Source organism: Grus americana, chromosome 14 (assembly GCF_028858705.1).
Source record: "Grus americana isolate bGruAme1 chromosome 14, bGruAme1.mat, whole genome shotgun sequence".
Taxonomy (NCBI): domain Eukaryota; kingdom Metazoa; phylum Chordata; class Aves; order Gruiformes; family Gruidae; genus Grus; species Grus americana.
The window spans coordinates 20,372,111-20,395,651 of record NC_072865.1 but is presented as its reverse complement, the minus strand read 5'-3'; the positions used below and the strand labels follow the sequence as shown (position 1 = coordinate 20,395,651).

At 56.2% G+C, this 23,541-nt stretch overlaps 4 protein-coding genes across 4 annotated transcripts in view; all 4 read left to right on the top strand.

Moving 5' to 3' along the window:
* Window positions 1-23,541, top strand: part of LOC129212957 (protocadherin gamma-C5-like) — a 160,703-nt gene that overhangs the window by 48,942 nt on the left and 88,220 nt on the right. The window lies entirely within an intron of this gene.
* Window positions 1,349-4,721, top strand: LOC129212960 (protocadherin gamma-A10-like). Its single transcript, XM_054842210.1, has one exon. It carries the CDS (start codon window positions 1,481-1,483, stop codon window positions 4,328-4,330), a length of 2,850 nt encoding a protein of 949 aa, XP_054698185.1. The 5' UTR covers window positions 1,349-1,480; the 3' UTR covers window positions 4,331-4,721.
* Window positions 15,028-18,279, top strand: LOC129212961 (protocadherin gamma-B5-like). Its single transcript, XM_054842211.1, has one exon. The coding sequence runs from the start codon at window positions 15,532-15,534 to the stop codon at window positions 18,262-18,264; it is 2,733 nt and encodes a 910-aa protein (XP_054698186.1). The 5' UTR covers window positions 15,028-15,531; the 3' UTR covers window positions 18,265-18,279.
* Window positions 19,727-23,409, top strand: LOC129212963 (protocadherin gamma-A10-like). Its single transcript, XM_054842213.1, has one exon. It carries the CDS (start codon window positions 20,110-20,112, stop codon window positions 22,951-22,953), a length of 2,844 nt encoding a protein of 947 aa, XP_054698188.1. The 5' UTR covers window positions 19,727-20,109; the 3' UTR covers window positions 22,954-23,409.

Sequence of the window (23,541 nt, the reverse complement as noted above, 5' to 3'; positions counted from 1 at the left end):
AACAGTTAGTCACTTGGATAAAGTCAATTTGCACATTTACAAATGGTCCGCATAGTTTAGAGTGTGCAGTAGTACTTGTCTCTCGCTGACCTACAGTATTTTATTGAAAAGATGTCCTACACACATGAAGATTAAGGAATCAGATGAATACTTTACTAACAAGCATCAATCTTTTACTCTGTGATTTCTGAGAAAACGGAAGCCCCTTCAAGGTATCGAGATACTTGAATAAATCACTTTTTCCTGAGGCGATAGACTTGCACCTCGGTGATGGCTGAGCAAAGCCCCGTTGAGTGATGATGTTTCGGTGTTGGACTCCCAAAGGAAACGTGCGTGTGACTCCATGAATGGAGAAATTACAGACTGTTGATCCTCCACCTCTGCCGTGTGCCCTCCAATCTCTCGAGGAAAGGCTGCTGCAGAAATAGGGGCACTAGCGAAGCTGACTAATATTTTCCAGGCATTCTTTCTCGAGTGATTTGTGCAGATATTTCTCTCTTTTTTTTTGTTCCCTCTTTTTTTACCTTTCCCAATTTGTCTTTCTTTCTGGAAGGGTTAGCCCGTAGAAAGTGAAATTTAAAAAAAAACCCCAAACACAACAACAACAACAACAAAAAAACCCACCCCCACCCCGCCATGAAACACAAAACCAAAGCAATTCGCATTTTGTATTTCAGAGTTTTCTTTTTTTGTATCCCCCATTTCCCTAAGAGTTGTTCTCGTGAAGAATTTTCCCTATGCTGCTTTTTGTTCTGTAATGATACCCTGACAGAGAGTGTGTGTGCATCAAGAGTTACTCTGGAATGGAGCAGTAAGTCCTCATGGTAAGCAAGGCCTGTAGTGTGTGTAAGGGTACAAGGACAAATTGCGAATTCCTCAGTGGTTGAGGAAAGGGGAGAAATGGAGGCTGCTTCAGAGCGGGCTCCGGTGTGCAGGGGAGAAGCGGCAAGTCGAGAAGGAAGAGCAGTCCCTGAGGAGGAGGACTCCTTTTGAGGGGGGGATCTCCATTGCTGCCTTGTGCTATGGTTCGGGGTTTGGGAAACTGATGTGGCTGGTGGCGTTCGAGTATGAGGCTGTTTTCATCTGCAGAAAGGGTGAGGGAAATGTCAGTGAAGCACTCGGAAACCAGTGCAATTCGTGGTGGAAATACTGCTGTTGGAGTAGTGGGATAAGACTCGGCAGCGCTGGGTGCCTGCAGTGCCGGGAGGAGGCTGCGGGCGCCGCTGTTGACCGAGGAGGAGCGAGAGGAAGGCCGGAGCGCTGCAGGCAGCCCCGCCCGCTGCGGCCCGACTCGCTGGCTGGCTGGCTGGCTGTGTGGGCGTCCGGGCGGTCTGCGAGCGTCCCCGCGGTGCGGAGCCGTGCTGCAGCGAGGCGGAGGGGCCGTCGGCAGCGGCCGGGAGTGGCGAGACGGAGCGGGAGCCGGCTCGGGAGCCGGCTCGTCGGTGGGCGGTGGAGCGGTGCCGGCGGTGGGGCGGCGGCGATGTGGGCTGCGTGGAGACGGTGGGGCCGGCGTGAGCGATCCCTGCTGTGGTGCGTGCTGGTGGCGGCGTGGGAGGCGGCGTGGGGGCAGCTGCGCTACTCGCTTCCCGAGGAGATGCCGAAGGGCTCGTTCGTGGGCGACGTGGCCAAGGACCTGGGGCTCGACCTGCCGGCGCTCCGACATCGCGGCGTGCATGTTGTCTCAGAAGGTCGGACGCAGTATTTCGCTCTGCACGGGAAGACGGGGCATTTAGTGACGGCGGAGAGGATAGACAGAGAGCAGCTGTGCCGGCTGGTGGAGAAATGCGTGCTGCGATGTGAGGTGATAGTGGAAGGGGAAATGCAAGTTCACGGAATCGAAGTGGAAATCACGGACATTAACGACAACGCCCCCAGCTTCCGAGAGTCTGAAAAAGAACTGAGACTTAGCGAGACGACAGCCCCGGGTTGGCGGTTTCCCCTGGCCGACGCACAGGACCCGGACGCGGGATCGAATTCCGTGCGGAGGTACGAGCTGAGCGGCGACGAGCACTTCTCGCTGGCCGTGCAGGCGGGCCCCGGCGGGGAGCAGCGTCCCGAGCTGGTGCTGGCGAAGGCGCTGGACCGGGAGGAGGCGGCGTTTCACGAGCTGGTGCTGAGGGCGAGCGACGGCGGCGAGCCGTCGCGGACGGGCACGGCGCGGATCCGCGTGGCCGTGCTGGACGCGAACGACAACGCGCCCGTGTTCAGCCAGGCGGAGTACGCGGTGCGTGTGCCGGAGGACGTGCCCGTGGGCTCCGTCCTCGTCACCCTCACGGCCACCGACGCCGACGAGGGGATGAACGGGCACGTGAAATACACTTTTCGTAAAATTTCAGATCAGGCGTCCGAACTTTTTTGCTTGGACTCTCACACAGGACAAATATCACTTAAGGATGATATAGATTTCGAGGAAGGTGACTCATACGAACTGGAGGTGCAGGCACATGACGGAGGAGAGCGCTTTGATACGGCGAAAGTCATGATCACGGTGATAGACATCAACGACAACGCGCCCGAGATTTCGGTGCGGTCAATGCTGAGCGCGATCTCGGAGGACGCCCCGTCGGGGACGGTGGTGGCCCTGCTGCACGTGCAGGACCGGGACTCGGGGGCGAACGGCGAGGTGCGGTGCAGCATCGCGGAGCGGCTGCCGTTCCGTCTGGAGAAGACCTTTGAGGACTACTACCGCGTGGTGACGGCCGAGGAGTTGGACCGTGAGAAGGTGTCGGAGTACAACGTGACGGTGCGGGCGGCGGACGGCGGGTCGCCGTCGCTGTGGAGCAGCGCGGTGCTGGCGCTGCGGGTGCTGGACGTGAACGACAACGCGCCGGTGTTCGCGGAGGCGCGCTACAGCGCCCGGCTGCCCGAGAACAACGCGGCGGGCGCGCTGGTGCTGACGGTGCGGGCGGCGGACGCGGACTGGGGTCAGAACGCGCGCGTGCGGTACCGGCTGTCGGAGGGGCGCGTGCGGGGCGCGCCGCTCTCGTCCTACGTGTCGGTGCAGGCGGAGACGGGCGCGCTGTACGCGCTGCGCTCCTTCGACTACGAGGAGGTGCGCGAGGTGGGGCTGTGGGTGCGGGCGGAGGACGGCGGGGCGCCGGCGCTGAGCAGCAACGTGTCGGTGCGGCTCGTGATCGTGGACGAGAACGACAACGCGCCGCAGGTGCTGTACCCGCCGCCGGCGCCGGCGCCGGGCGCGGGCTGGGCGGGCGTGGAGCTGGCGCCGCGCTCGGCCGAGCCCGGGGCGCTGGTGGCCAAGGTGGTGGCGGTGGACGCGGACGCGGGGCAGAACGCGTGGCTGTCGTACGAGCTGGCCAAGGCGACGGAGCCGGGGCTGTTCCGCGTGGGGCTGCACAGCGGCGAGGTGCGCACGGCGCGCTTCCCGCTGGCCCGCGACGCGGCGCGGCAGAGCCTGGTGGTGGTGGTGAAGGACCACGGGCGGCCGGCGCTGTCGGCCACGGCCACGCTGACGGTGGTGCTGGCCGAGAGCGTGGCCGAGCTGCTGTCGGAGCTGGGCAGCGCGGCGGCGGCGCCGGGCGAGCCGGCCGGCAGCCTGACGCGGTGGCTGGTGGTGGCCGTGGCCGCCGTGTCCTGCCTCTTCCTCGCCTTCCTGCTGCTGCTGCTGGCGCTGCGCCTGCGGCGCTGGCGCCGCTCGCAGCTGCTGGCGGCGGGCAGCGGCGCCTTGCGCGGCGTCCCGGCCTCGCACTTCGTGGGCATCGACGGCGTCCGCGCCTTCCTGCACTCCTACTCGCACGAGGTGTCGCTCACCGCCGACTCGCGCAAGAGCCAGCTCCGCTTGTCGGGCGGCAGCTGCTGCGACACCCTCCCGGCCCGGCCGCCGCCCGCCGAGCCCGCGCCGCTGCTCGGGGAGGACCCTGCCGGCGCCCGCCGCGCCGACCCCGCCGCTGCCCCGGTGAGTTCCTCTGACCGCGCTTGCTCCGCGACGCTTGCCTCCGCTGCTCCTCCGCCCTTTCCCCCGCTCCGTCTCCTGCGAAGCTTCGCTCAGCAGCGCGCTCTGTGCTGCCGCCTCTTGCTCGCGGGCGGTGAACGTGGGAGTGGGGGAGGCAGCCGGAGCGTGGGGCTGCCCTGGGCTGGGGTTTCGTTCCAGCGGGGCTCTGGGGGTTTGTCACGCGCCAGCCGGTGGCTCATTTTGTCCCCTGACGGCGGTAATTCCGCTTTTCCTGCCGGTATGAGCTCTTCGGAGCGGATGTGGCGCCTGATTAGCACGCGGGAGGCAGCAGCAGCGTGGGATATGTTCCCGACGGCGCAGGTGCTGGAGTGGGGGGCGAGTGTCTTGAAACGGAGCGTGAAAGGCCCCGTGCCTAACTGAGCTGCTCGTCGTTTCTAGTCTTCTCAGCTCTTCTATTTCTCCACGATAACGTGGTGATAACGAGTTCGGGAGGGGTCGATTGCAGGTGCGGGGCGAGATTTAAGGAGGGGGAGACTGCCCCTGCGCAAATGTTCACTGACCCAGCCTTTTCTGGAGGACGGCTTCTCTTTTCTTTCTTCTTAGAGCCTCGATGTTATTTTCGCAGAAGACTGGTGAGCAGACATGCGTATCTTCCTTTAGCAGGGAGATGTGAAGGGTTCTGTATGAAGCCCGTGGTGTGATGGTGGTGTGGGTTGAAGACAACCGTTTGATGACACGTGCTTGTAAATTTTGAGGGTCGAAGAACATGATGGAAGTTGTGAAAAGTTGGAGAGGAGAATCTGGGGCTCTGTGCGTGAGGAGGTGCTGAAGGACCCAAGAGCTAAGCTTTGCTCCTTTCCCTGTTCAGTGTCCAGCTGTAGTATCATGCAATGTGAGTTTCTTCTTCCCAAAGAAGTTTGACTCGAAGAGGTGTTCTTCCTTCTATACTGGGAGCCCTGGAGGGTCTTCTCGCGTGTTTGCAGGTTGTTGTCAATACTTAACAAACAGCTTAATTAAGTACTCGAGGATAAAGGCCATAATGGGATCTTTGGGAAGAGCAAATTGTGTATTCACTACCATCTAAACACCTTCATTATGCACCTTCTCTAAGTGCCTTCATCCAGAAGGCTATGTTCTGATCCCTTTCTTTCTGCAGCTGTTAACTTCTTGCCTTGCTCGTTGGAATGATCCGAAGGTGGGCCTTGTTTTCTCATAATGTACTGAGCACCAAATTTGTTATGTTTCCTTGACTGTCCCGTACGTGCCTTTTGTGTCTAGAGGTGTAAAGAGGAAGACTTCCATAGATGTATTTCCTTAAAAATTTACTGGAGGAAGTGCTCTTGCTTGTCACAGGCACATGGTGAGAAGTCAAGCATTACCCATAGTGAGGAGAAGTTACCAGTGCAAATTTTCATTCCATGGAGTCTGTTTGCAAATGATGATGATCATTGACAACTATGCGAGCTGTGAAGTGTTTGAGGAGAGTCTTGGGGTGGCAGTTCTTGAGCACAGCGCTGCATTTTGCATTTAGATTTAAGCGTGATGTATCTTCCAGGTTGCCCCTGTGTTGAAGCAGGATGATGGTGTCTTTGAGTTGATACTTTGACGACTGAGTGTTTGTTGGGGCTGCATGTGGCTTCTGTGCTTCAATGTAATTCAATATATATTTATATATATAATTCAAATGAATTTCAAAATATATTGAATATGTATTTCTTCAAAATAGTGTTATGAAAATCGTGTTATGAGCATGCATCCTTGCTGTGATCCTTGTTGTCAGGTAAGGAGCAGTGGTGTGTGCAACTTTTTCTTTCAACGGTGCCTGTCTGCAAAGGTAGCTTTTGTGTTGTGTGATGTTTGGGCAGGGGGACAAATTCTGTGTGTCCAGAGACAGGGCTGCTGAAGAAGTTTGCTGTGGTGTGATGTGAAATGTCTGAAAGATGTAAAGATGGTGTGAAAGTTCAGTTGGTCTTAGTTGTTGGGTGAGGCCCACCGTTGTGTTTCCCTGCATTTTCCTCTTCTTCATTGTCCTGAGGCTTGACTTTGGGGAACTGTGGCTATGGTCCGTGGTGTGAGCTTCTGTACGAGGCTCCTGTGGACTTTTTGCCAACTAGACACTCTTCTTGTGTACCAACTGCAGTTGACATAAGCTGAAATGTTCAGCTATGATTCCTTCACTTCTGCAGGTTTCCCATTCATGCCTTGTGTTTGGGTTTGGGGTTTTTTGGGGTTTGGTTGGTTGGTTTTGGGTTTGTTTTTTTTTTTTTTGGTCCTGGTCTGAAGCTCAGGCTCATTCTGGCTGGTAACCCTTACAGCAGCTGCCAAGACAATGACTTTGATGTATCTCTGTTTCCCTAAAATGTCACTGAATGAAATACTCTTTCACCTGTGTCTGACGTATAGCCAAAGTATTGGCTATTGTCCGTGGTGGAACTAAAGACTGCAAATGCGGAGCAAGGAGGGTGAGACATTGGTTTCCAAGCAGGAAAATCCGTGCGTCAGCGTGGTTTTGGTTGAGCAATGGCTGTGCCATTCATGCTGTGACCCTGGATTCCCTGTCCTCAAAGTCAGGGAGTGACGGTCCTCCAATCATAAAATAATTGCACAATAAATGTGCATGTAGAATGATGGCGCATGGGTAGAATGGCTCCTGATTCCTGTGTGAAACCTCCTTTATCCATCTCTAGCTCCCTGAAAGATTGCAATGCAGAGTTTCTTCATAGCTGTAATTACACTTGCTTTCAGGCCTTTCTGTCCTGGAAGGTCGTGTTTCCCATTTCTGGATTTTGCTTTTGCATTTGAAACTGTGAGCGTGGTTTTTGCAGCAAATATTTCCTTCAGCCACCTAAGGCGGAATTTTATATGTGAGGAAAATGAATCAGGACCTAAAAGAGAATCTGTTGTAATTTCTCAGAAACGTAACCTTATCGACCCCATGTATAACTCCTGTGACGGCTTAATAATTTGTACTTTATGTGCAGCCTTATTCCTCTTGCATATCATTATATGCTCATGTATGTGGTAGCACTTGCTCTTACGTAGTTTGTTATTTATTATCATTGAAAGCAGTGTGTGAGGAACAGAATACTATATATTCTTAATAACTGTACTCATTAGAAAGATTCTCTTCGTTTTCTGTGCCCTTTACCAGCCAGTGAACAGTTTCATTCATAGGATGGGTCTATTAGAATACACAATTGTTTTTGTCCTGAATGGCATGTTAGTTGAGGTGTTTTTCTCAAGTTTGTCTTTGTTTCACTCAGTTAACACTCTTGTGATATCACACGTGCTTGTAAATTCTGAGGGTCAAAGAACATGATGGGAGTTGTGAAAAGCTGGAGAGGAGAATCTGGGCATCTGTGCATGAGGAGGTGCTGAAGGACCCAAGAGCTAAGCTTTGCTCCTTTCCCTGTTCAGTGTCCAGCTGTAGTACCATGCAATGTGAGTTTCTTCTTCCCAAAGAAGTTTGGCTCGAAGAGGTGTTCTTCCTTCTGTACTGGGAGCCCTGGGAGGGTCATTCTGTGTGTTTGCAGGTTTTCATCAATTCTTCGCAAACAGCTTATTTACGTACTCTAGGATAAAAGCCTAGAGTAAAGGGAGCTTTGGGAAGAGTAAATTGTGTATTTGCTATCTACTAAACACCTTCATTATGCACCTTCTCTAAGTGCCTTCATCCAGAAGGCTATGTTCTGATCCCTTCCTTTCTGCAGCTGTTAACTTCTTGTCTTGCTGCCTGGAATGATCTGAAGGTGGGCCCTTGTCTCTGACAATGTCTTGAGCACCAAATCTGTCACATCTGAATGTCCCATATGTGCCTTTCGTGTTTGGAGCTGTAAAGAGGAAGACTTCCATAGATGTGTTTCCTTAAAAAGGTACTGGAGGAAGTGCTCTTGCTTGTCACAGGCACATGGTGAGAAGTCAAGCATTACCCGTGGTGGTGAGAAGTTGCCTATGCAACTTTTCTTTGCATGGAGCCTGTCTGCAAATGATGATGATTATTGACAGCCCTGCGAGCTGTGAAGTGTTTGAGGAGAGTCTTGGAGGTGCTGTGTGTGTGAGGAGGTACTGGTGGAGATACACATGTTGCTTGTGAATTCCCAGGGTTCATTGCTGGACTAGATCAAATGAGTCAGAAGGTGTTTTATTTCTGGAGATCCCACTGCTCAGATTCCACGTGACCAAGCTGTGGGTTCATCAGATTACTGCTTTCCTGCTGCATGATGTTTCCCATGCGTGGCAGTTATTGCGCATAGACGTGCAATTTATGTGAAGATTTGAGCGTGATGTGTCTTCCAAGTTCCCATGTGCTGAATTAGAATAGTAGTCTCTGAGTTGGTACTATGCGACTGGATCTTTATTGGTGCTGCATATCACTTATGCACTTGAGCACATTTTACAATTCTTCAAAACAGTGTTATGAAAATTGTGTCATGAGAAATGTCTTTGAATGCATCCACGCTGTGATCCTTGTTGTCAGATAAGGAGCAGTTGTGTGTGCAACTTTTCCTTCAGTGGTGCCTGTCTGCAAAGTTAGCTTTTGTGTTGTGTGATGTTTGGGCAGGGGGACAAATTCTGTCTGTCCAGAGGCAGAAAAAGTTTGCTGTGGTGTGATGTGAAATGTCTGAAAGATGTAAAGATGGTGTGAAAGTTCAGTTGGTCTTAGTTGTTGGGTGAGGCCCACAGTTGTGTTTCCCTGCATTTTCCTCTCTTTTACTGTCCCAAGACTTGATTTTGAGGAACCGTGGCTATGGTCTGCGGTGTGAACTTCTGCATGAGGCTCTTGTGGACCTTTTTACCAACTAGATACCCTTCTTGTGTACCGACTGCAGTTGACATAAGCTGAAATGTTGAGCCTGGCTTCCAACCAGGAAAATACGCGCGTCAATGTGGTTTTGGCTGAGCAATGGTTTAATTTCATGCCTGGTTAATTAACGATGGTGAAGTTAACCATGAGCCAGCAGTGTGCCCTCGTGGCCAAGGTGGCCAATGGTGTCCTGGGGTTCATTAAGAAGAGCGTGGCCAGCAGATCAAGGGAGGTTAATTTCCCAGAAGACTTAGCTTGAGAATGAGGCCCGTGATAAGGTGTTTATGCATACGGCTTCATATTTGTGGCAGATAAGCAGGCCTGATATTGGAAAAATGGCTGAGACCTGTTGACTCTTTCTTCAAATGAAACCCCCTATGGTGCAGTCCAGAGTAAGACTTTAGGGCCACGCTTGCAGCGTGAGATATGAATGACTTCCAGGTGCTCTCTGGGATGAATTTCCACACGCGCAGTGAAGAGCAAGAAGACTTCCCGGTGAGTTTCTCTGACAAGACTTTATCTTATAATGCTTCTTGCCTTGCTTGTCTGATTCATGGCCTTGGGTTTTTTTCTTTACCAGGTCCCATACGGATGTCGGTTTACTTGTAATTATCAGCATAGCTCTGTTTAGCAATGTGTCGTGTGTTAGTGCCTCTTGCTCTTGCTAGAGTGAGTGGGAAAGGCAGGAGATGTGAGGGTGTCTTTGTGTTCTGTTATCGTTGCGGGGAGGAACAGATGTGAATATGACCTCAGTAGAAGTCACATCTCTGTGGAAGAGTGCGTGTGATAAAAGAGGGGAAGAGATTCCCCCTAAACCATGAGTTTGATGAAGCCGTTCTCTGTTGGGTGACCACTCCTCTGGCTGTTTATCCTTTGTGAGCTTTGGAATCCTTCTTTTTCTTGTCAGAATGTTGGTGAGGAGACAGATGTACCTCCCTTCCTGGTGTGAGTGTACTGCATCATGCTCTCCTGATAGAAGGAAGGCAAAGCTTTGTGCAGCAACGTGCTGTGTGCTGGTGCCTCTTTCTCCCGGGAGGTGAACGTGGGATTGTGGCTCAGCCTTGCAGTGTGTGTGGGTGGCAGGAGAAGTGAGGCTACTTTTTTTATCATGTCATAACTGTGTTACACACTCTTCACTGTCCCAGTCTCTCCTGGATGACAGCTCCTCTTCTACTTTTACAACCTGTGTGTTTCTTCTCTGAAGTGTAGCCAAGAGATAACGTAGCTTCATTTTAGCACAGAGCTCTAAAGATGTGTTATGTGAGGTCTGTGGGTGATCCTGGTTGTGAGGGGTTGGTGATGTGAGTCCTGGCAGGTGTTTGTGAGGGGCTGTTAAAGGACACAAGAGAGATGGTTTGCTGCTTTCCCTGTTCAGTGTCCCGCTGTAGTGGTATTGTGCCATGGAGTTCCTTCTTCCGAAGTAAGTTTGGGCTAAGAGAGGTCACTGCAGCTGCATTGGGAGCCCTGGGAGGTTCCTCCTGATTGTTTGCAAGCTGTCATGATGTTTTTAACAAACAGCTTACTTCTGTACTGATGGCAAGTGCCATAATGGGAGCTTTGGGAGGAGGCAATGATGTTTTTGTTCCCGACTACTAAATACCCGAATTATGTACCTTTTCTAAGTGCCTTAATCTAGAAGGACATGTTCTGATCCTTTGCATTCTGCAGGTGTTAACTCCTTGCCTTGCTCGTTGGAATGATCTGAAGGTGGGCCTTTATTTTCTGATAAAGTGTGGAAGACATCACTACTTTTACCTGCCTGCCCCGTACATGTCTTTTGTGTTTACAGCTGTAAAGAGGAAGACTTCCATAGACGTGTTTCCTTAAAAAGTTGCTGGAGAAATGCTCTTGCTTGTCACAGGCACATGGTGAGAAATCACGAATTACCCATGGTGAGGAGAAGTTGTCTGTGCAAGTCTTCTGTCCATGGAGCCTGTCTGCTAATGATGAAGATCATTGATAACGATGATATTATGAAGTTCATGGCAAGCATGACAACCTCTGAAGTGTTTGAGGAGAGTCTTGGGGGTGCTGTGTGTGAGGAGGTCCTGGTGGAGACATGGCATGTGTTTTGTGAATTGCCAGGGTTCCTTGCTGGACTGCATCCAGTGAGTCTGCAGGTGTCTTATATTTGGATGTTGTGAGGTCATCAGTTTGCTTTGCTATCATATGACGTTCCCCATGAATGGTAGTTCTTACCTTTCTTGTCATCATGAGGTAAATGTGGGCAACTGCGTGTCCAAGAATGTTTCTTAAAATGTCACTGGAAGAAATGCTCTTGCTTGTCACCGGCACCTGGTGAGAAGTCAGTGCAGGATCAGCAGGAGACTGGCCTGGAAGCAGGACACGAGGGGGTTGTACACTCCACCTGGCTGGCTGGTGCTTTAATATCATGCCTAGTGCTAAGGCCTCTGACCTTAGCCTCAGCCCCCTTTTCCTGCATCCTGAAAGGGGTGACCAATCCCCTGATGCGTTGGTCTGCAAGTAATAGCCATGGCAGTGCAAAAATGACTCAGGGGTACTATTTCTAGTAATTACTCTCTGAAACGTCATTTTTCCACCTATGTGTCCCTGTTAGACTCCAATGTAGATTTTTGTCATGGTGGTATTAAGCTTTTCCCAGCCTTAACATGCCTTCAGGTGTCCTTAATAGCTCTTGCTCAGATGAAGTAACTGCCCGTGTGCATGATGGTGTCTTTGAGCTGCTACTTGTGACTGGGTCTTTACCTGAGCTGCCCATTTTACATTTTTAATGAGTGTGATGAGCAGAGGCGTCTCTATGTATGCATATGATCCTTGTTCTCAGATGAGGAAACCCTGTGAGCACAACATTTCCATCAATGATATCTGTCCGCAAAGTTATCTTCCAGTTTCTCCCAGTTGTTGTATGGGTCCCGTAATTCTGGTCCTGTGCATTTTTGTTTTGTTATTGTCCAAATTTACTCCCATGTGTCATCCTCCCATGTACTTTTCACCAACTAGATACTCCTCCTGTGTAGCTACTACAGGTGAGATAAACTGAAATGTTAAGCTATGATGCCTTCACTTCTGTAGGTTTCACATTCCTTCTGTGATTCTTCTCATGTTCGAAACCTGGGCCTCATTTTGGCTGATAGCCCTTAAAAGTAGAGATGGGTTTTGATGATCAGGCTGGGGGAGCAGTTTCCATGCGGACCTTGGAGGTGTTCAGCTGCCAAGACAAAGACTTTGACATGCTTCTGTTTCCCTAAAATTCCTCCTGTGGCTGATGCATGGGCAAAAGTTGGGTGTTGTCTTTGGTTCAACTATGAATCAATGGAGTGCAAGGAGGGTGAGAGGCTGGCTGCCAACCAGGAAAAGAGGTGGGTGAATGTGGTTTTGGCTGGGCAACGGTTTGCTGGCATGCCTGTGCCATTTATGTTATCATCCTAGCTTCACTGTCCAGAAAGGCCATGGTGATCCTTGGATAATAAAGTAGTTGAGCATAAGTGTGTACCTAGAAGGATGATGCATGGGTAGAGCAGGTTATAATTCCTCTGTGAAACCTCCGTTATTCCTCTCTGTCTCCCTGGAATGTTGAGGTGCAGAGTTTCTTGACAGTTGTACTGACACTTTCTTTCAGGCCTTTTGTTCCTGTGAGGTTGTTGTCCCTTTTTGCCATTTCTGGATAGTGCTTTTTCATTTGAAACTGGGAGTGTTGTTTTGCAGCAAATACTTAATTGAAACACCTGAAGACAGGACTCTAGGTGTGAGGAAAATGAAGCAAAATCTAAACCAGAATCCCTTGTATTTTCTCTTAGCTTGAGCAGGAAGCCCATGGTGAGCATTGAATCTGTAGGGAGATTAATGGGCCACAGAGTAGAAAAAAACAGGTGATGAATATTTCAAAAAATGAAACTCCCCACTATGTAGTGCAGAGTAAGGTTGAAAGTTGCACTTGTAGCTTGGGACCTGAATGACTTCCAGGTGCTCTGGGCAATGAATTTCAATGTCCACGGTGAAGCCTGAGACATCCTCACAGTCACTTCCCTCTGACATCTTTTTCTCCTTTGAGGCTTCTTGTGTTGCTTGTCTCGGTTTTGGTTTGTTTTGATGATGTTGTTTTTTCCTTTCCCTGGTCTCCTCTGTATGTTGTTCTATTGGTAAGTAGGAGGCTATCTTCCATTGTGCAATAGTGCCTCTTGCTGGTAGGAGAAGAAGGCAGGAGATGTGAGGGTACATTTGTGTCATGTTTTTGGTAGGGAGAGTAGATGAAAGCATGATTACAGTAGCAGTTGCATCTCTGTGGAACATTACATATGATAGAAGAGGGGCTGAGATTCCCCCCTTAAGCTGATGGCTTGATGACCCCTTCTCTGTTGGATGACGGCTCCTCTTTGATTTTGGCCGTTTAACATTCGTGTGCTTTTGAATCCTTCTCTTTCTGCTGAGAATGTTGGTGAGCAGACAAATGTACTTCACTTCTTCCTGTGATTGTACTACATTATCATCCCATGATATGTTTTTCCCAATTATGAGAAGGTCAGAAGCAAACCTGCAATTTGTGTAGGGCTGGAGAGAAGACAGAAGAGCTTGTGGCGAGGGGAAGTGTAGAAGTTCCTATTGTCATTTTCCATCAATGTGTCCTTGTAAGGCTACGATGTAGAGATGTAACCGTTAACACAACCTTGTGCCCCATGTAGTACAATGGAGTTTGAGTTGCTTGTGCTCAGTAAGTTTGGCCTAAGAAATGTTGCTATTCCACCTGATCCGTTCATTTCTGTATGTTTCTAACTCTTACCTTGCTTGTTGTCATGAGTCCTAGGTGTACGTGTGCTCACAGAGGCACACTTGTCTGCAGTGGAAGAAAGCAAAACCATCTCTACTGCAGTCCAGTAGAGTGGCAGAGTGGCAACCCAGCCTGGCCAAGGTTTCCATGAACAGGCTGGGGGTCAAGGGGACAAGGCATGCAGAGTGTCCCCTACATGGTCCCCCAAAACATGGTGGCCACTCAGTTGGAGAGACATGGGTTTGACAGTTGGACTGTTAGATGGATAAGGAACTGGCTGGCTGGCTGCGTCCAAAGAGTTACGCTCAATGGCTCAACATCCAAGTGGAAACCAGTGATGTGTGGTGTTCCTCAAGGGCCCGTACTGGGACCAGGACTATTTAATATCTTCGTCAATGACAGAGACAGTGGGATTGAGTGCACCCTGTGCAAGCTGGTTGGTGCAGTTGATTCGCTGGAGGGAAGGGATGCCATCCAGAGGGACCGTGACAGTCTGGAGGACTGGACCGTGCGAACATCATGAGGTTCAACAAGGCCAAGTGCAAGGTCCTGCACCTGTGTTGGGGCAATCCCCAGTTTCAATACAGGCCGTGGGATGAATGCGTTGAGAGCAGCCTTGTGGAGAAGGACTTGTGGGTACTGGTGGGTGAGAAATGGGAACATGCACTTGCTGCCCAGAAATCCAGTTGTATCCTGGGCTGCAGGTCGAGGGAGGGGATTCTCCCCCTCTAGGCAATTTTGGGTGACCCCGCCTGGAGTACCGTGTGAAAATCTGGGGCCCACTCTACAAGATAGACATGGACCTGTTAGAGCTAGTCCAGAGCAGAGCTACAAAAATTGTGAAAGGGCTGGAATGTCTCCACTCTTAAGAAAGTCTGGAAGAGTTCAGGTTCTTCAGCCTGGAGAAGAGAAGGCTCTGGGGAGCCTCAATGCACCTTTTCAATAGAGAAAGGGGGCTCATGAGAAAGATGGAGAGAGAGTTTCCACCAGGGCTTGTTGGGACACGGCATGGGGCAAGGGTTTTAAGCTGAAAAAGGATAGATTTTGATTTTCCATAGGGAAGAACTGTTTTGCAATGGGGGTGATGAGACAGTGGAAGAGGTTGCCCAGAGAAGTTGTGGATGTGCCACCACTGTTCAAGGGCATACTGGATGGGACTTTGAGCAATCTGATCATTTGAAGGGCGTCCCTGCCCATGGCAGAGTGGTGGACTACATGATTTTCTCAAAGACTCCTGGTGGCTTTGCAATTTCCCATTGTCAGTGCCTGCAGTGCGGAGCGGCAAAAGAAGGAATTTTTGTGACTTGGGAAAATAATGAAGGTCATTCTGCTATCTTAACATAGAGCTATGTGCCTGATACAATTCTCCGTGTCATGGTTCTTCTCCCTAGAAGAAAAAATAGTAAGGGGAGAAATGTCAAAGACTTCGATGAGGAACAGGAAGAAATGAAGGGAAATGAAAGTAAAATGGAAAAGAAAGTCTTCTGCAGCTATAAAATTCTTTACTGATCTTATAGTTCGATCTGATTTTATTACGTGCAGCTGAGTTGCTTTTTGCTCTGCCCCAGCTACTTGGTTCTGAGTCTTGACTGGACTCAAGGCGATGACCTAAAAGCAGCCGACAGCTGCTATCTCGGGTACAAAGGCCTTTGGAGCTGCAGCAAGCGAGTGCTTCTGGCTCGGCGGGTCTAATGCAAGGGAGACCCCAAGGCTGGGTGGAGCCAGCCGAGAGCGGCCAAAAGCCCGTCCCGCCGGGAGCGCGGCCATCAGCCGGCTGCGGTGTCGTCGCGGCGCCTCCGGGTGCCGCTGTTGGCCGCCGCGGAGCGGCGCTGGAGCCGGAGCCGCAGCCGGAGCCGGAGCCGCCGCAGCGTCCTGCCCCCGCAGGCTGCTGGCTCGCACGGCGCCGGCCCTTCTCGGCAGCGGCACGGGCAGCAGAGGCGAGAGGCGGCGCGGCGCGGGGAGCAGCGGCGTCCGAGGCGGCGCCGAGATCGCTGGCCTGCGGCGGCCCCTGCGCTCGCTGCGGAGAGCGGCTGGAAGGAGGGGAGGAGAGCGCGGCGAGCGCTGCCCAGAATGGCGGGCGGGCCGGGGCCGGTGCCGGGGCGGGTGCCGGGGCGGGTGCCGGTGCCGAGCCGCGGGCGAGCAGCCGGGCGAGTGCTGCTGGCCGCTTTGCTGCTGGGCTCGTGGTGCCGGGCGGCGCCGGAGCGGATCCGCTACGCCATCCCCGAGGAGCTGGGCAGAGGCTCGCTGGTGGGGCCGCTGGCGCGGGACCTGGGGCTGAGCCCGGCCGAGCTGCCGGCACGCAAGCTGCGGGTGGCGTCTGCCGCTAAAAGGCAGCTGAAATACTTCACGGTGAGCGAGGAGACCGGGAACCTGTACGTGAGCGAGCGGCTGGACCGGGAGGAGATGTGCGGCGAGTCGGCGTCCTGCTCCGTCAGCTTCGAGGCGCTGGTGCAGAACCCGCTGAACGTTTTCCACGTCGAGGTGGCCATCCAGGACGTTAATGACAACACACCGGCCTTCAGCAAGCCTGCTCTGGACCTCGAGATTGGTGAATGGACGCTTCCCGGTGCTCGTTTCCCGCTGGAGATGGCCCGAGACGCGGACGTGGGCAGCAACTCGCTGCTGACTTACGAGCTCACTGGCGACCCGTCCTTCTCGCTGGCCGTCAAGGAGAGCTCGGGTGGGAAGCAGCAGCCGGAATTAGTGGTGGAGAGAGCGCTGGACCGTGAGAAGCAGAGCTCCTTTCAGCTGGTGCTGACGGCGGTGGATGGCGGGGAGCCGGTGAGGTCCGGGACGGTGCAGGTTCGCGTCAACGTGACGGACGCCAATGACAACGCGCCCGTGTTCAGCAAAGGCGTGTACGAGGCGCGAGTGCGGGAGAATCTGCCGGCGGGGTCGCTGGTGCTGCGGGTGCGAGCCACGGATGCGGACGCGGGCTCCAACGGGCGGGTCTCCTACTCCTTCGGCAACGTCCCGGACGGCGTCCGCGCCTTGTTCAGTGTCGACAGCGACAGCGGCGAGGTCAGGACGGCGGGGCCGCTCGACTTCGAGGAAAGGAGCAAGTACGGCTTCGGCCTGGAGGCGAGGGACGGGGGCGGGCTGACGGCTCACTGCGAAGTGCAGATAGACATCACCGACGAGAACGACAACGCGCCCGAAATCACGATGCTGTCGGTGTCGAGCCCGGTGCCCGAGGACGCGCCGGCCGGCACGGTGGTGGCCGTGGTGAAAGTGCGGGACCGGGACTCCGGGGAGAACGGTCAGGTGTGGTGCGAGCTGTCGGGCGAGGCGCCGCTGTCGATCGTGGCGTCGTCGGGCGGCTCGTACAAGGTGGTGACGTCGAGCGCGCTGGACCGGGAGCAGGCGGCCGAGCACCGTGTGACGGTGGTGGCCCGGGACCGGGGCATCCCGGCGCTGTCGAGCCGCACGGCGCTGGTGCTGGAGGTGTCGGACGTGAACGACAACGCGCCGGTGTTCGAGGAGGCCGCCTACAGCGCCTACGTGGCGGAGAACAACGCGGCGGGCGCGGCGGTGCTGCGCGTGCGCGCGCGGGACGCGGACGCGGGCGCGAACGGGCGCGTGAGCTACTGGCTGGCGGGCGGCAGCGCGGGCGCGGCGCCGTACGTGTCGGTGGAGGCGCGGAGCGGCGCGGTGTACGCGCAGCGCTCCTTCGACTACGAGCAGTGCCGCGAGTTCGCGGTGGCGGTGCGGGCGCAGGACGGCGGGGCGCCGGCGCGGAGCTCGACGGCGACGGTGCGCGTCTTCGTGCTGGACCGCAACGACAACGCGCCGCGGGTGCTGTGGCCGGCGGCGGGCGCGGGAGCGGCGGCGGGAGCGGCGGGGGCGGCGCCGGTCCCGGCCGCGGCGCCGTTCGAGGTGGTGCCGCGGTCGGCCGAGGCCGGGTACCTGGTGGCCAAGGTGGTGGCGGTGGACGCGGACGCGGGGCGCAACGCGTGGCTGTCGTACGAGCTGGTGCAGGCGCCGGAGCCGGCGCTGTTCCGCGTGGGGCTGCACAGCGGCGAGGTGCGCACGGCGCGGGCCGTGTCGGAGAGGGACGCGGCGAAGCAGCGGCTGGTGGCCGTGGTGAAGGACCACGGGCAGCCGGCGCTGTCGGCCACGGCCACGCTGCACGTGGTGCTGGCCGAGAGCTTGCAGGAGGCGCTGCCGGAGCTGAGCGAGCGGGCGGCGGGCGCCGACTCGCCGGCGGAGCTGCAGTTCTACCTGGTGCTGGCGCTGGCGCTGCTCTCCGCCCTCTTCCTGCTGAGCGTGGCGCTGGCCGTGCTGGCGCGGGTGCGCCGGGCCGGGCCGCCCGCCGTGCTGCGCTGCCTGGGCGCGCAGCGCTTCTCCGTGGCCGGCGCCGCCTTCCCGGCCGACTTCTGCGAGGGCACCTTGCCCTACTCCTACAACCTGTGCGTGGCGCCGGGACGCGCCGTCGCCGAGGCCGCTTGGCTGCCGCCGCCGCCGCCGCTGCCCAGCCTGCCCGCGGAGGAGCTTGTCGGCGGGGAGCCCTGCGGGAAGCGGAGCCCGAGCAGCAGCGCCGGCGCGGGAGAGCCGCCCGCCGACGCCGACGCACCGCAGGTCTGTAAGCCCGCGCGGTCCTTGTCCCTGAGCCTTTCCCAACCTCACGCCGAGGCTGCTGCGCTGCGCTGCGCTGTGCTGCGGGGTCTTCCCGACCTCTCTTTCCACGAACGAATGACACGCTCCTGCGCCGTGTCCTTCTTGGCAGCAGGCTCAGTGGAGAGGTTCTTGCCATCCAGCTTGTGCTGCAGAAAATGCTACAGGTATGCTGTAGCTCCTGGATAGAACGAGTTCTTCTGATGCTGGACGTTCACAAGCCAAAAAAACCCCAACAAACCAAAACAAAACCCCCACGTTTTTTCCTTTTGCACTCTGAGCAGGCATTTAGTGATGGCACTTTTTTGGTTCATCGCGTGTTCAGGTTCAGCTGAGTAGTTTTCTTTACAAGGCGTGTGCTGTGTAAGATGGTATGTGGATCCTTTCTGTGCCGAATGAGTTCCTTGGGCCTTTGTGAACCTCCGTCCTTCTCCTCCTGGGTTTCCCGGGTGCTGTGGCTGATCCGTGTATCCGCGAAGCAATGGAAGAAGGAAGAGGGTAACCCCGTCCCCTTCCGGGCAGGCAGTAGGCGCCGGGACTTTCGGGTTCATCGGGGGGCGCAGGTTCATGTTCAGCTGAGAAGTTTAGACTAGGAAGCTCGTTTTGTCTGAAATGTTACTAACGGTGAAGGCGGATCCTTACTGCCTAGAGTGTGATCCGCTAACTCTACGTGACGGGGTCGCCGGGTCTTGCTGTGTCTGCTGGGGCGGTTACTGCCGATCTCTGTTGCCACGAACGAATGAAATAACCCTGTGCCGTGTACGAATGCCTTAACATGTGCGAACCGGCACTTCGGGCGTCATCAGCGGTCACCCGCGTAGGCTCAGTGGAGAGGTTCTCACCATTCCACTTGTGCTGCAGAAAATGGTACAAGTGTGATGAAGCTCTGCGTGACGTTTTGTGTTGGTTCATTTTAATGTTTTTAATTTTAATTGACGAGATCTGGAAAATGGGTTTGACGCTCGGTGTTGGAGATTTTTCCTCAGTGCGAAAGCTAGCGAAGCTGACTAATGTTTTCCAGGCATTCTTTCTCGAGTGATTTGTGCAGATATTTCTCATTTGGTTTTGATCCCTCTTTTTTTTTACCTTTCCCAATCTGTCTTTTTCTGGAAGGGTTAGCCCGTAGAAAGTGAATTTTTTTTTAAAACCCAACACAACAAGAACAAAACCCACCCCCAGCCCCCTTGAAACACAAAACCAAAGCAATTCGCATTTTCTATTTCAGAATTTTGGTTTTTTGTATCCCCCATTTCCCTAAGAGTTGTTCTCGTGAAGAATTTTCCCTATGCTGCTTTTTGTTCTGTAATGATACCCTGACAGAGAGTGTGTGTGCATCAAGAGTTACTCTGGAATGGAGCAGTAAGTCCTCATGGTAAGCAAGGCCTGTAGTGTGTGTAAGGGTACAAGGACAAATTGCGAATTCCTCAGTGGTTGAGGAAAGGGGAGAAATGGAGGCTGCTTCAGAGCGGGCTCCGGTGTGCAGGGGAGAAGCGGCAAGTCGAGAAGGAAGAGCAGTCCCTGAGGAGGAGGACTCCTTTTGAGGGGGGGATCTCCATTGCTGCCTTGTGCTATGGTTCGGGGTTTGGGAAACTGATGTGGCTGGTGGCGTTCGAGTATGAGGCTGTTTTCATCTGCAGAAAGGGTGAGGGAAATGTCAGTGAAGCACTCGGAAACCAGTGCAATTCGTGGTGGAAATACTGCTGTTGGAGTAGTGGGATAAGACTCGGCAGCGCTGGGTGCCTGCAGTGCCGGGAGGAGGCTGCGGGCGCCGCTGTTGACCGAGGAGGAGCGAGAGGAAGGCCGGAGCGCTGCAGGCAGCCCCGCCCGCTGCGGCCCGACTCGCTGGCTGGCTGGCTGGCTGTGTGGGCGTCCGGGCGGTCTGCGAGCGTCCCCGCGGTGCGGAGCCGTGCTGCAGCGAGGCGGAGGGGCCGTCGGCAGCGGCCGGGAGCGGCGAGACGAAGCCGGAGCGGGAGCCGGCTCGGGAGCCGGCTCGTCGGTGGGCGGTGGAGCGGTGCCGGCGGTGAGGCGGCGGCGATGTGGGCTGCGTGGAGACGGTGGGGCCGGCGTGAGCGAGCCCTGCTGTGGTGCGTGCTGGTGGCGGCGTGGGAGGCGGCGTGGGGGCAGCTGCGCTACTCGCTTCCCGAGGAGATGCCGAAGGGCTCGTTCGTGGGCGACGTGGCCAAGGACCTGGGGCTCGACCTGCCGGCGCTCCGACATCGCGGCGTCCGCATCGTAGACAGAGGTCGGACGCAGTATTTCGCTCTGCACGGGAAGACGGGGCATTTAGTGACGGCGGAGAGGATAGACAGAGAGCAGCTGTGCCGGCTGGTGGAGAAATGCGTGCTGCGGTGTGAGGTGATAGTGGAGGGGGAAATGCAGGTTCACGGAATCGAAGTGGAAATCACGGACATTAACGACAACGCCCCCAGCTTCAAGGAAATCGAGCTGGAGGAGAGAATGAGCGAGACGACAGCCCCGGGTTGGCGGTTTCCCCTGGCCGAGGCTCTCGACCCGGACGCGGGATCGAATTCCGTGCGGAGGTACGAGCTGAGCGGCGACGAGCACTTCTCGCTGGCCGTGCAGGCGGGCCCCGGCGGGGAGCAGCGTCCCGAGCTGGTGCTGGCGAAGGCGCTGGACCGGGAGGAGGCGGCGTTTCACGAGCTGGTGCTGAGGGCGAGCGACGGCGGCGAGCCGTCGCGGACGGGCACGGCGCGGATCCGCGTGGCCGTGCTGGACGCGAACGACAACGCGCCCGTGTTCAGCCAGGCGGAGTACGCGGTGCGTGTGCCGGAGGACGTGCCCGTGGGCTCCGTCCTCGTCACCCTCACGGCCACCGACGCCGACGAGGGGATGAACGGGCACGTGAAATACTCCCTGAAGAAAATCACAGAGAAAGCCTCGCAGATTTTCCAGCTGGACGCCGAGACGGGAGCGATCACGCTGCTGCGGGGCCTCGACTTCGAGAATGGCGACTTCTACGAATTGGAAGTGCAGGCACGCGATGGAGGAGAGCTTTTCGACACGGCGAAAGTCGCGATCACGGTGACAGACGTCAACGACAACGCGCCCGAGCTGAGAGTGACTTCTCAGCTGAGCGCGATCTCGGAGGACGCCCCGTCGGGGACGGTGGTGGCCCTGCTGCACGTGCAGGACCGGGACTCGGGGGCGAACGGCGAGGTGCGGTGCAGCATCGCGGAGCGGCTGCCGTTCCGTCTGGAGAAGACCTTTGAGGACTACTACCGCGTGGTGACGGCCGAGGAGTTGGACCGTGAGAAGGTGTCGGAGTACAACGTGACGGTGCGGGCGGCGGACGGCGGGTCGCCGTCGCTGTGGAGCAGCGCGGTGCTGGCGCTGCGGGTGCTGGACGTGAACGACAACGCGCCGGTGTTCGCGGAGGCGCGCTACAGCGCCCGGCTGCCCGAGAACAACGCGGCGGGCGCGCTGGTGCTGACGGTGCGGGCGGCGGACGCGGACTGGGGTCAGAACGCGCGCGTGCGGTACCGGCTGTCGGAGGGGCGCGTGCGGGGCGCGCCGCTCTCGTCCTACGTGTCGGTGCAGGCGGAGACGGGCGCGCTGTACGCGCTGCGCTCCTTCGACTACGAGGAGGTGCGCGAGGTGGGGCTGTGGGTGCGGGCGGAGGACGGCGGGGCGCCGGCGCTGAGCAGCAACGTGTCGGTGCGGCTCGTGATCGTGGACGAGAACGACAACGCGCCGCAGGTGCTGTACCCGCCGCCGGCGCCGGCGCCGGGCGCGGGCTGGGCGGGCGTGGAGCTGGCGCCGCGCTCGGCCGAGCCCGGGGCGCTGGTGGCCAAGGTGGTGGCGGTGGACGCGGACGCGGGGCAGAACGCGTGGCTGTCGTACGAGCTGGCCAAGGCGACGGAGCCGGGGCTGTTCCGCGTGGGGCTGCACAGCGGCGAGGTGCGCACGGCGCGCTTCCCGCTGGCCCGCGACGCGGCGCGGCAGAGCCTGGTGGTGGTGGTGAAGGACCACGGGCGGCCGGCGCTGTCGGCCACGGCCACGCTGACGGTGGTGCTGGCCGAGAGCGTGGCCGAGCTGCTGTCGGAGCTGGGCAGCGCGGCGGCGGCGCCGGGCGAGCCGGCCGGCAGCCTGACGCGGTGGCTGGTGGTGGCCGTGGCCGCCGTGTCCTGCCTCTTCCTCGCCTTCCTGCTGCTGGCGCTGCGCCTGCGGCGCTGGCGCCGCTCGCAGCTGCTGGCGGCGGGCAGCGGCGCCTTGCGCGGCGTCCCGGCCTCGCACTTCGTGGGCATCGACGGCGTCCGCGCCTTCCTGCACTCCTACTCGCACGAGGTGTCGCTCACCGCCGACTCGCGCAAGAGCCAGCTCCGCTTGTCGGGCGGCAGCTGCTGCGACACCCTCCCGGCCCGGCCGCCGCCCGCCGAGCCCGCGCCGCTGCTCGGGGAGGACCCTGCCGGCGCCCGCCGCGCCGACCCCGCCGCTGCCCCGGTGAGTTCCTCTGACCGCGCTTGCTCCGCGACGCTTGCCTCCGCTGCTCCTCCGCCCTTTCCCCCGCTCCGTCTCCTGCGAAGCTTCGCTCAGCAGCGCGCTCTGTGCTGCCGCCTCTTGCTCGCGGGCGGTGAACGTGGGAGTGGGGGAGGCAGCCGGAGCGTGGGGCTGCCCTGGGCTGGGGTTTCGTTCCAGCGGGGCTCTGGGGGTTTGTCACGCGCCAGCCGGTGGCTCATTTTGTCCCCTGACGGCGGTAATTCCGCTTTTCCTGCCGGTATGAGCTCTTCGGAGCGGATGTGGCGCCTGATTAGCACGCGGGAGGCAGCAGCAGCGTGGGATATGTTCCCGACGGCGCAGGTGCTGGAGTGGGGGGCGAGTGTCTTGAAACGGAGCGTGAAAGGCCCCGTGCCTAACTGAGCTGCTCGTCGTTTCTAGTCTTCTCAGCTCTTCTATTTCTCCACGATAACGTGGTGATAACGAGTTCGGGAGGGGTCGATTGCAGGTGCGGGGCGAGATTTAAGGAGGGGGAGACTGCCCCTGCGCAAATGTTCACTGACCCAGCCTTTTCTGGAGGACGGCTTCTCTTTTCTTTCTTCTTAGAGCCTCGATGTTATTTTCGCAGAAGACTGGTGAGCAGACATGCGTATCTTCCTTTAGCAGGGAGATGTGAAGGGTTCTGTATGAAGCCCGTGGTGTGATGGTGGTGTGGGTTGAAGACAACCGTTTGATGACACGTGCTTGTAAATTTTGAGGGTCGAAGAACATGATGGAAGTTGTGAAAAGTTGGAGAGGAGAATCTGGGGCTCTGTGCGTGAGGAGGTGCTGAAGGACCCAAGAGCTATGCTTTGCTCCTTTCCCTGTTCAGTGTCCAGCTGTAGTACCATGCAATGTGAGTTTCTTCTTCCCAAAGAAGTTTGACTCGAAGAGGTGTTCTTCCTTCTATACTGGGAGCCCTGGAGGGTCTTCTCGCGTGTTTGCAGGTTGTTGTCAATACTTAACAAACAG